Source organism: Dysidea avara, chromosome 6 (assembly GCF_963678975.1).
Source record: "Dysidea avara chromosome 6, odDysAvar1.4, whole genome shotgun sequence".
In the NCBI taxonomy this organism is placed as follows: Eukaryota; Metazoa; Porifera; class Demospongiae; order Dictyoceratida; family Dysideidae; genus Dysidea; species Dysidea avara.
In genome coordinates this window covers 7,116,141-7,128,869 of record NC_089277.1, presented here as the reverse complement: position 1 = coordinate 7,128,869, position 12,729 = coordinate 7,116,141, and the positions used below count along the sequence as shown (strand labels likewise).

The window sequence follows — 12,729 nt, the reverse complement described above, 5'->3', positions numbered from 1 at the left end:
CATATCAGTGTGGTATTTGTGGCAACAATTTCACACAAAATTTTGTGTGATATATACACATCTGTTTTTACAGTGTAATAAAGGTCAATCGTCTGGGTTGGAAGCTTTACGAAAAACATGATAACACTTAGCTGCATACAGTATAAGTCTGAAAAGTATAAATCAAAGGAAGGGGATTAAATATAATAATTATGTCTTGATTTATACATAGCCATTGGTGTATAATCTATAACAATGTATCTCGTTGTCTGTTTAACGTTAACATTTCATTTCATCAAAGCATCTGACAGTTCCACAAAATACATGCAATAGAGCCATCACCCATATAATTATGATGGCTTATGTGTAAGCACCTGTGGATTATTTTCTTGATGTCTTCTGACTTTTGTACATATTGATTTATTGCCTCGTCCTGCTGTCTACTGCCTTATTTGTCATGGATTTCCATCTTGCATTTTTATAATAAATGACTTCATTTCTCCACAGTGTAATTGATTTGAATACCGACAAAAGGCATTACCCAAAACTCTACTAGGGGTTTCATACTTGTATAAATGAACTTTGTAAAAATGTGTTTGGGTTTAAAGGTGCCCAATTATCCCTTCAACATAAAACAAGAGCAGTATGCTCCTTGTCTTACTCAGAAACTGAAATTTGAAGTTTGATCTTCTAAAGCATTATTTAGGACAAAAGACATTGATTTCTTTTAGGCTGTAGAATTGTGCCAACATATTGATATTCACAATTTTTCAATGAATATAACTGGAATGCATAGTGATATAAATGCTAAGCCATGCAGTAGAGGTAGCATTGTAGCTAAATATAAACATAAGATATTGATATAATTATCCATATACTGCATTCTGATTGGTTACAACATAGCAACCATATTAAATAATTTGCATCCATTGGCAAATGGAGCCAATTTTTTCAGGCATATATATATTTTCATTAAATATTTTATTCTATTGTTGCTACATATAATCTATTGTTTACCTTTAATTTGTTAGTACACTATAGCTTCCACTTAACAATGGATATTTATGCCTGGTGGCACTAAAGGTGTGTTGAGCAGACAATTTTAATCAGATTAGCTCGAGAAGTACAATGTAATGATTACTCAGACAGAGGAAGACCTGGAGAATGCTGATACAATAACATTGAGGGAGGTATAGCAAAGAGATATAACTGTAGAGAAAGCAATGTTTTAGTTTGCAAATCTGCATGGCTGTAGCTTATAGCAATATTAGACATGCTATACTCTAAGACTGATGTGCATAGTAATTAATTGTGCAATAAATTTTTTTAAAATTTTAGTTCGCTGAATCTTTGCTATTGAATGAGGCATGTGCATTGCCTACTGAGATGAAGTAGGAAAACATAACATGGCAGAAATTTATGGTGAGTTTATGAGTTCTAATGTATAGTTCAGTAATGAATGTATATTAAGTAGCATTGTTTAATTGTTAAGTGCATTGTATAGCTACTCGCTACTTACTGTCATATACTTGTGGATGGGAAGACAATGTGTTTAGCTACTCTTATCTGAATGTACTCTTTAAAGTTAACAACATCCACATTAATTTGTGCTGTAGGTCCAGTGTGATGAATATACTATTTACAGTATGTATAAACAAGAAAAGTATGTAAACAAGAAATTGGATCCTCAAAAGAAGAAGAGTGTACATAGTATATAAAAATGCAAATACATGGAGTGAGGAGCCATGTTGCACAACTGATGACACTTATAATTACGAAGTTCATTTTTCCAGTTATTTATTAGCTTTGCACAAGCAGTATATGTATAATTCAGTTAGAACTTACTAGCTACCATACATGTTGTAATTGTTCTCCTTGCTTATTTACCCAATTCTGTTGTAAATTGTCAGTTATCCACACTTATAATTGAGTATATAAGACCATCTGCATGCTTCTGATAGCTATAAAGCAACATACATGCACAGTACCATTTATGTAAAGTTCTGCAGACAAAGTGAGATCATGTACATAAGATTTAGGTACATTAGTATAGGACTATAGTGGGTATTACATGGGCATGGCAAGGATAAAATGCATGTGTGTGCTGATGAATAAATTTATAGTTACAGCTCAGTAGTAAGCAGATTATTGTGTTGTGTTCTAAGTTTACTTAGCTAGAAATGCTTGTAAAGACAGCCTATTGTAGCTAGGTGATGGCAAGGCTAGAAGACACTGCATAATACGCATATGGTACGTACCATACGCGTATGTCTGTACCGTACGCGTATGGTACGGAAAATCGTACCGTATACGCGTACGGTACAAAATACGTATATGCATAGATAATAGAGTAAAGGGATAGGAAACGCAAGCGATTTCCGGTTTGATTTCCGTTACGCGTGACTTGAAAGGACAAGACAGTTTTGTGAGAATTAGTGTTCTAAGCAGCGTAAATAGTAATCCAACAGACTACAGTAAGTATTTAGGCCTATGTGAGAGATTTTGGCGAGAGAATTCAGACCGTAGATTTTGTAACAAAGCGTATCGCATTAACCGTGATTGTTACACGCTGTCACACTTTCGCTCATCGTACCTTCATGCCTCTTCCATACCGCTTCTTTTATAGCCGGTTCCACTTTCGAATCTTGTGGTAAGCTAGGCGTGTCACCAACACAGTCTTTTACCGTTGCGTTGTACTGCAAGGTGGTTAAAACTTTTGGTTAAAAATGGAAGATACTTAGTCGTTTCTTCAAGCAACAGTTCCTGTTTTGCTCCGATATTTCCTCTGGTTCCCTCTGTTAAATGGTAAGGAATAGGTTTATCACAGTTAAAAGGATAGAATATATTTACGAAGAAAGTAAAGTGGTTTAAAGTAATTTTTGGGCCGTTTTTTTCACTTTCAATCTCCTTTACTTTTGCGTATAACTTCCTTGAGGGTTGGTACCATCCTAATTCCCTCGATTACTTACTTGAGTTCACTGTAGCGAAGTTTCACAGTCGTTGGTTACAAAATTCTGTCGTTACAACAATTTGTTTCTCTTTGATACAAGCGCAGCAAGCGTAACGAGTATGTTCGTGACGTACTACACGGAATTCCAATAGAAATGTACGTATTTTGTGACGTCACGTTATTGCGTTTCCTATCCCTTTACTCTATTATCTATGGTATATGTGACCGGGCCTGCGATAATAGGGCATGTGGGCACATGATTTTTACCTACTTTTTCCTCGACTTTTTCACACTTTCATCACATATAACATTTTGTACCATTATGCTATGACATTGCAATTTTCTGCTCTTAGTAAGTATTTAATTGGCATCATAATGCAAGTTACAGAATGGAAATATATGTTTCCAGCACTGAGATATGAGCTGTAGAGTGATAGGGTGTAGTTTGTGCCCACATGCCCTGTTTTCACAGGCCCGGTCACATATGGTATAGAACATATACACGAAAAAATTTGGAATTTTCAACTAGAGTAGGGACCATAGCACATCGATAAAAAGCACTGAAACAGGTTGGAGTAGTCCATGATATTAAATCACAGAAAAACAATAAGAAGTGTTATAGCCCTACTGTGCTCAAGATACCATAATGGAAATGCACAGTAGGGATATAACACTTCTTATTGTTTTACAGTGATTTAATATCATGGACTACTCCAACTGTTTCAGTACTTTTATCGATGTGCTATGGTCCCTACTCTAGTTAAAAATTCCAATTTTTTTCGTTTACTTGTTTGTTAACTTTTTAATAATTTTATTATCAGTCACTGCCATTCATAAGAAAGATGATACAAATCTTCCTAGCAATTATTGCCCAATCAGCCTTACTTCAATATTTTGCAGAATGCTTGAGTCAATTATTTAAAATAGGATAATGTCTTACTTCCAAGCAAATGACTTTTTTTGCAATGAGCAACATGGGTTTCGTAGCAGGAGATTTTGTGAGACGCAGCTATTGACTGTTATGGAACACTGGACTAGGTGTATCGATGATGGAACTAGTGTTGATGTTGTGTACCTAGATTTCCAAAAAGCTTTTGATAAGGTTCCCCACAGACGTTTGCTGACTAAGTTAGAAGCATATGGTGTTAATGGCTCGGTACTTCATTGGATTAAGGCTTTTTTATCAAACAGGAAGCAACGAGTAGTTGTTCATGGAGCACTCTCTGAGTGGTCTACTGTCACTAGTGGTGTCCCGCAGGGTAGTGTGCTCGGTCCCATCTTATTTATTATATATGTCAATGACCTACCTGACTGTATACAGAGCTATTTGGGTATCTTTGCTGACGACACAAAACTTTATCGCCCCATCTGCTCATCTGAAGATTCCTCCATTCTGCAAGAAGACATTGATTCCGCTTTGCAATGGTGTGACACATGGCTATCCTTCCTTAACCTTCCTAAATGTCACTACAGCACAATTGGACATTCTTCATCAAACACAGTATTATTTCTCATCCGAAAATGAAGCAAATATGATCTCCATGGTTGTGGAGGAAAAAGATCTGGGTGTAGTATTTGATAAAGATTTGAAGTTTACATCTCATGTTAATCAAATTGTAATGAAAGCTAACGGGGTATTGGGAATTATTAAACATACCTTTGCCTCCAGGGATGCCAACACAATAAGATTATTATACGTTACTCTTGTTACGCCCAATTTTGGACTATGCGTCAACTGCAGTGCCTGGAACCCTCATCTTATGAAAAACATCCGTAAATTAGAAGCAGTTTAAAGAAGAGCCACAAAACTTATACCCTCCTTCTATAATTTGACATACTCTGAAAGACTCCAAGAACTTAATCTACCCAGCTTACTTTACCGTCGAACCAGAATGGATCTGATTATGACTTACAAAATCCTGAACAATTTATAGTATCTGTGGACAAAGACTATTTTTTTACTGTTAATACCAACCCCACCTGATCTAATGGACTCAAACTTTACAAAAATCGCTTCAACACTACTATTAGAGGTCATGGTTTTTCACAGAGAATCGTCAATGATTGGAACACCTTACCCCATTAAATTGTATCTGCACCTAATGTACTGATCTTTAAGACTAAATTAGATGTATTTTTATACGACCGCCGGTTTGATTTTATTTAGATGTACTTGAGATTGGTTTTTATAAGACTTTGTCTTCCTTATACCAATTAATAAATAATAATAATAATAATAATTATGACTAGTGAACCCACGAATACCGCAGTTAATACAAGTTAATACACTCTCTTCCATTGCTATCTCCCAACCTCATGTTGCTTATACATGTTTTACTCATGGACTATTTAGCCGTTGGCTGTATGTAACACGTACATCCCTGATACATCTTCTAGTTTCCAGTCACTCGAGAAAACCTTATTGACAAAGTTTATTCCAGCCTTGACTGGCCTTGACCCTACTGGTGCTCTTCTACGTTCACTCTTTGCCCTTCCAACTAGATTTGGTGGTCTAGGCATTGTTGCACCTGATTCTTTATCATCTATTGAGTTTTCTGCTTCAATGTATGTCACAGCACCCTTACGATCACTCATTTTATCACAGAATTTTGGCTATACTGCCGATACTCGTTGTAGTCTGTACTCCCGTAAGCTTGAAATTAAACAATCCAAGACTATCAATTTGTCCACTCTTTCTAAGGAACTGTTCTCTAAGCTTACTCCCACTCTTCAGAGGGCTGTTACTTTAGCACAGGAAAAGGGTGCTTCAAGCTGGCTTACTTCCCTACCTGTGCAGGAACATGGTGTCTCCCTACACAAGACTGCCTTTCAAGATTCCCTTGCTTTGAGGTATGGCTGGATGCCCTCTCGTACACCTTCCCACTGTGCGTGTGGTACCAACTTTTCTGTTGATCATGCCCTATCTTGTCCGAAGGGTGGATTCCCTTCAATACGCCACAACGAAGTGAGGGATATCACAGCTGAATTGATATCTGAAGTGTGCCATGATGTGGAGGTTGAGCCTCATCTGCAGCCTCTAAGTGATGAAAGATTTCAACAGAAGACAGCCAACACTCAGGATGGTGCACGCTTGGACATTGCCATGAATGGATTTTGGGGTAGTCGTTATGAAAAATGTTATACGGACGTCAGAGTTTTTAACCCACTTGCACCATCCAACAGTGGAACCACCCTTAAGTCATGTTACAGGAAACACGAAATAACAAAGAAGAGAGCTTATGAGTTGCGAATCCGTGAAGTGGAACACAGTTCTTTTACCCCTCTAGTGTTCTCTGCTTCTGGGGGAATGGGCCATGAAGCCAGTGTATTTTACAAGCGATTGGCGAGTTTATTGTCTGACAAATGGAATGACCCTTATGCCACAGTATTAGGATGGATTAGATGTAGATTGTCATTTTGTTTACTGCGTTCAGCAATCCAATGCATTAGAGGAGCACGATCTTCACAAGGTCGTTACATCAAAAGTGCTCCTGTGGCCTTGGTGCAATCAGAGACTCAGTTTTTGATTTAATTGTTTAACTGTTATTTGTATGTTCTAATCTTAAAAAAAAAAACCAATACCGCATCTGAAATACCGCATTTGGGGCGCGCCCCAGCGATATCATTTATCGTCTGAAAAGTGAAGTACTCATTACGCTTCGTTGTCAGCTACGTTCAACTTGTTACACAGCAATACGAACCAAGAACTTTTCCGGAAGAACCTCTACAATCTACGCATACCAAAAGAAATGGTGTCGCGCCCCAAATTAACTATCGTCTGAAAAGTGAAGTATCCATTACGCTTCGCTGTCAGCTAGGTTCAACCCGTTACACAGCAATACAATTAAGAACTGCTTGAAAGCGCCTTTACAATCAAAATAGCCACTATGAAAAATACGGGTGATTTCCGTTTCGAAGGGAAGCCATCACGTGCTCGCGCCAAATCTATACCTTTCCCTGTTAGCAAAGATGAATGGGACACAAAGGAGGACACTGGTGGGTCCATGAAGAATGCATTATACGTACTGCGGTATGCCAAAAGGGCACCTGTCGGGCCGAAGCGACGTCGAACAGTGAAAAATCAAGCCCTTAGCTTTAGCCATTATCGAGTTACGCTTGTCTGAAGGCATCAATCAGTTAGGCCAATGAAACTTGATTACCAGTTTCTCGCTCAGATTTTTGAAAAATTGATGCGGGCGGGCGGTTATTATTCATTATTCATTATTTTCTAAAAGCACAACACCCACCCCAAACATGAAGATTTCTGCCAAAAAAAAAACAGGGAGATCTACATTGCATTAAATTTCTAAAGTACGTTACTAATCTATATAAGAATATTAAGCTATCTAAACAAGTGATTTTCCCACTAGAGCTGATTGCTCTATTAAAGTAAAAGTGACTGCTCTATTAGAGTATTTCGATCAGAATTACCAATAATGAAATTCCATGCGGGTATATAAACAGTATGCGGGCGATGACGCGAAACTGCTAATCAAGTTTCATTGGCCTTAGCTACTTAGTCAGTAGAAAATTCCGTTGGATAAAAATTTTTGAAAATTCTGTAGCAACTTCTTGAAAGCATTTCGAGTCGATCTTAAAACTTATTTGGGCTTAGTTTTACCTCACCAATACTGCCTCATCGTCGTCATGGAGAATTGAGGCTGGTTTTGGGGTGATTTTATTTCGTGGGCCATGCCTACTACTTTGTGGTCCCTACTATACAGTTACTGTCGTACTGTATGATAGTATATATAGGGACCACAAAGGAGTAGACGTAGCCCACGAAATAGTATCACCAAAAAACCAGCCTCAATTTTCTCTTACAACGATGAGGCAGTATTGGTTAGGTCAGGGCCGCCCAAAGAAATTAGCAACTTTAATCTCTACATCTAAAGAAGTTCACACTAAAGTGCTAACTGAAATAGACTCGAAAGCTGGTGATGTTGGCTTAAAACTGAAGCCATCTAAATGTGTTTCCTTATTGTTTGATGGCACAAAATTTTGTTCTTGTGGAATAACTCTATCTGGTGGTACTACCAAAACTATCTTAGATGGCCCGACCAAATTTTTGGGGAAGTTGATTGGAGTTTCTGCTCATGCTACCAAAAGTGCTTCTGGCAAAGCTATGTTTGCTAGGTTCTCTGACCTTATACAGAAAGTTGATAGTTTGCCATTAAGACCTGAGTACCAAGTATGGATTTATAGGAATTATGTTCTCTCAATCATCAGATTCCATCTCACTGTTGATAGTGTTGGACCATCCACTATCAATAAAATGGAAAATCTAGCTACTAAATACCTGAAACGTTGGCTCTGTTTACCTCGCAGTGCCACTCGTGTGATCTTGAACTATCCAGGTGTTTGCTGTCCTAGTGTGCGTTCAATTTCAAAGCAGTGTAAACTTAGTTTACTTGCCAACATCTCCTCCTCATCAGATCTGATGATTAAGGAGTTGGCCTTACAAGTGGATCTTTCCTCCAATTTCCTCCAGATTAACAGTTCTCATCAGGAGTTACTCAATGAAGCCAGAGCTCAACTGGACTCTATTCCTACGGCTCGCAAGCTCTACACAGCTAGCAAACACCTTGCCATTTCTAGAGAATTGACACTATGCAAAGAGAAGCTGGACACTCTCTCTGTTCAATGTAAATTTGAATCAAGTGCTGTTCTGGAAGCTGACTCTAAGCTGTGGAATCGACTCCTATTGGGTTTTCATCCAGGCCAGCTTTCGTTTGTGCTGCGAGCTTCATCAGATACATTACCAACTCCGTTAAATTTACGTCGCTGGCATATACAAACTGGTGCAACTTGTTCACTTTGTTTGTCACCTCGTCCAACTTGTCACCATGTGCTAAATGGGTGTCCTGTGGCTTTGCAGCAAGGCAGGTTTACTTTTCGTCATGATGCTGTTTTATTATGTTTGATGTCTGAGTTGCAAGCTTGTTTGGATAATGTAGAAATATTTGCTGATTTGGATGGCAAACGTGCGTCTGACTCTCCTCCTGCCACCATTCCCCCTGCTGTACTAGTGTGTTCTCACCGACCTGACATTGTTATATATAATGCAGAAATGAAATCTGTTGTACTTCTGGAACTTACCTGCCCATTTAATTCTCGTGCTGACCTTTCTGCTGCACGAGAACGTAAGCAGGAGAAGCCAGAATATCTGCAAATTATTGCTGAGCTTGACCGCTTGGGTTTTGTTAGTCATTACCACACAGTTGAAATTGGTTGCCTTGGCCATTACCTTACAGAGACAGTAACATCTATGAAAAGAGTTTCAAATCTGAGTTTTTCCAAGACGAAAGCATTGCTTGATAGAGCAGCTGCTGTGGCTATAACTTCCTCTCAGAGAATCTTTTATGCACGTAGTAATCCAACCTGGACACTTTAAGTTAAGTTTTGTAGTTAATTATTTTTGTATGTATTCTTGCCATGCCTACGCGGATCTTATCTTTGTAGTCGCATGTGTCCGAGGCTCTGTATGTAATTTTGTCATTTCATCATTATTCTGATGGTTTCAAAAAAGAAAAAAAAAAGGGGGTCCCGGGCAAAGAGTTAAAGTGAGGCTTCAGAGGCAAGAAGGTTTCCATTCTGAATCACAACTTCACCCAAGCTGTAAGTTGAAGACAAAAAAAGGTCATGACCTGCTAACAATGACAATAGCTACACCTCACCATCTATAAGTTTGCTACACTGCTCCTCTGAAGAACACTGTGATTGCTCTATTAGAGTATTTAGATCTGACTGTTCTATTAGAGTATATCGATCTTTTCAACAGGTATTCAAGGGGCCCTTCATGGGGCCTCCTGGGGCCCCTTTCAGGCTGGGGCCCGGGGAAAATGCCCCAGTTTCCCCCCTTGTGAGTAGCCCTGGGTGAGGTAAAGCTAAGCGGACAGTACTAGGTGTTAAAATGCTGGACAGCTGGAAAGCTAAGCCCAATGAGCTCAAACAAGCTTTCAGATCTACCAGAAACGATTTCAACAAGTTGCTACGGAATTTAGAAAAACATTATTCAACGGAATTTTTAAAATTTTTTTGTTTTATTTTTAATTTTTTTAAAACTCCCGGCTAGATTAGTCTCGATCCCAGACCACAAGGGTCTGGTGACACGCAATAGAAACGCTAGGCAGTATAAAACAAAGCCTTACAATTTTCATATGACATCACGTATTACGTAATCTGAGGCAGGGATTCAAATTGTCAGCAATGATGGAGCGCTTCTAAAGATCCATGATGTTACCGTAAAAAGCATCGGTGTAGACGGTGAATGGGACACAGCGATAAAGAACAAAGTGAGTTCTAGTTGCGTGAAAGTATAGGAATATCTGACGTCAGAGGCGTACTCGAATCTGATCGGCGACCGATGAATTCCTCGGTCGTATACGTCACTGCCTATAGTTTGTATTGCGTGTCACCAGACCCTTGTGGTCTGAGGGCGAGACTAGGACTAGATGTACTGCCCTTGCCTACCACTCCCAGCACCAAGGAACAAGTATGCTGGACAACTGAAAAGGGGGACAACTAAAAGTCCCTAGGACCAGCAATATAGCCCATTTCCGGGGAAGCATTGTTGGAACGATGAAGGATGGATCGTGTTCCCCGGATGCATATTGTAGCAGAACGAAGCAATGATAAGGACAATGTGCAGCGAATCCACGCTAGAGTGCCACTATAAGATGTTGAGCTGTGGTGAGAAAACATGTCGGCCAGACGACGATAGAATGTCAGTGCTTCTCTTCCCATTCCGCCGGTTGTGGAAATACTAAAGGTTAAAGGAAGCCTGTTCCACCTCCCGGTCACGTTCGCCATACTCTTGCTTCTGTAATTCATGACGACGATATATAGATGGTATGCTGGAGTTATGGCAAGAGTACATAATAATAGAGTAGGGAGGAGAGTGTCTAATTTCAGTGGATTCACCAAACTCACTGCGCTCAGACCTTGCGCAATCAACTATAGCCACCAAAGGTGACAAATGGCTTGCTCTATGAAGGAGGTTGTAGCACTTCTACGGCTTCAATTAGGAAATATCAACAGTCTTCTGTTCACTTAAATGTATTGAATTATTACTATAAGTTTTATGGATTGAAGTAGGAGGGTTTGAGCGCAGTATGTTTGTATGGATTATATTGAGAGTTAGACACTCTCCTCCCTCTTCTATTATTATGTACTCTTGGTTATAGTAACTTGGTGCATTAGGATGGAATACCCTTACATCAAGAAAGGCACTTTGTCATCGTCCCCAGAAACCGCATGCATGAATATCTGCCCTGGCATCATCCTGTCGGTTGGCAGACTTGGGAGTGATTACTTCACCACTGAGGGTCTGTAAGGGAGGCTCAGTAGCAACATCTGAACACACCCTTGACAATAAACCTGCCGTGATGTCACGCAAGTCATTGTGTCGCACAAAGGTTAAGTCCCCATGTTGACAGACCATAGCATGGCCGATAGTAAAAGAAGCCCCGGCCACATACACAGTGACTGGGAATATTCAGTAACTTCCATACGTAACTTTCAACGGAATTTTCTACTGACTGAGTAACTGACTGATGCCTTCAGACAAGCGTAACTCGATAACGGCTAAGGCTACGGCGAGTTTGATTTTTTCACTGTTCGACGTCGCTTTGGCCCGACAGGTGCCTTTTGGCATACTGCAGTACGTACAATGCATTCGACATAGACTTACCAGTGTCCTCCTTTGCGTCCCATTTATCTTTGCTGACAGGGAAAGGTGTTCTTTTTTATATACTTCAATACCTCCATCAGTTCCAGTATCATACACTCGTTCCAACCACCTCCTCAAGCTATTTCACTTACCAACAAGAATCGATGTTTACAAGTACTCTTTCTTACCACGAACAATTATTCAATGGAACCAACTACTTATCTCTGATATTGACAAGATTGACATTGACACTTTTAAGAACAATCTGATTGGTATTGTGTATAATTGTAATGGACATTAGCGTGTTGCCCCTGGTGAGCTTTGCTAATTATAATTTTAATAATAATAATAATTTATTTCCCGCCCTAATGGCACTTCCATCCTCCCCGATCTCTAGCTAGAAGTTAAGCCTAATTTAATTTATAAAAGACAAAAAGCAGCTAAATGCGCGAGGTGTCGATTTGGCGCGAGCACGTGATGGATAGTCTCGCGTGGCCAGACCACTTTTTCTCGGCACGGCGCTTATCGATTGCATTACAAGCGCCTGCTCGAAAAAGGATATGGTGACAACTGAATTTACAACTCGTTCTTGTTACCTACATGTTTCTGTAGATAACGATTTGTGAACGGAAGCTGTATGGTGCGCCCGCTCCAGAAGTTGTAACTCCTGTGCGGCTGACAGGTGGCGTTGATGCCGATTTACGTAAGTCCAGGTGTCGCTGACAAATTAGGCCAGAACGAGTTGTCAATTCGGTTGTCACCAGACCCTTTTTCGAGCAGACGCTTATAATGCAATCGATAAGCGCCGTGCAGAGAAAAGGTGATCTGGCCACGCGAGACTACGTGATGGATTCCTTCGAAACGGAAATCGTCCGTATTTTTCATCGTGGCTATTGTGATTGCAGAGGTGCTTTTCAAGCAGTTCTTGATTCGTACTGCTGCGTAACGGGTTGAACGTAGCCTACGGCGAAGCGTAATGGATACTTCACTTTTCAGACGATAATAAATACCATTGGGGCGCGCGGAACGATTTTTTTGGTATGCGTGGATTGCAGAGATGCTTTTGGAACAGTTCTTGATTCGAAATACTGTGTAACGGTTTTAACACAGCTGACAACGAAGCGTAATG

General features: G+C 39.7%; 2 protein-coding genes and 1 long non-coding RNA gene across 3 annotated transcripts; all 3 read left to right on the top strand.

The window, feature by feature from the left end:
- Positions 1-527: 527 nt before the first annotated feature.
- LOC136259060 (uncharacterized) lies at positions 528-1,727 on the top strand. The gene is made up of 3 exons (XR_010703170.1): positions 528-1,169; positions 1,318-1,401; positions 1,596-1,727. It is a non-coding gene; the product is annotated as an uncharacterized lncRNA (long non-coding RNA).
- Positions 1,728-5,788: 4,061 nt separating this feature from the next.
- Positions 5,789-6,484, top strand: LOC136257192 (uncharacterized). The gene has a single exon (XM_066050264.1). The coding sequence runs from the start codon at positions 5,790-5,792 to the stop codon at positions 6,459-6,461; it is 672 nt and encodes a 223-aa protein (XP_065906336.1). The 5' UTR covers position 5,789; the 3' UTR covers positions 6,462-6,484.
- A 1,273-nt stretch (positions 6,485-7,757) lies between these two features.
- Positions 7,758-10,457, top strand: LOC136258487 (uncharacterized). The gene is made up of 2 exons (XM_066051801.1): positions 7,758-9,297; positions 10,351-10,457. The coding sequence occupies exons 1-2, from the start codon at positions 7,758-7,760 to the stop codon at positions 10,455-10,457; spliced, it is 1,647 nt and encodes a 548-aa protein (XP_065907873.1).
- The last annotated feature ends 2,272 nt before the right edge of the window (positions 10,458-12,729 follow it).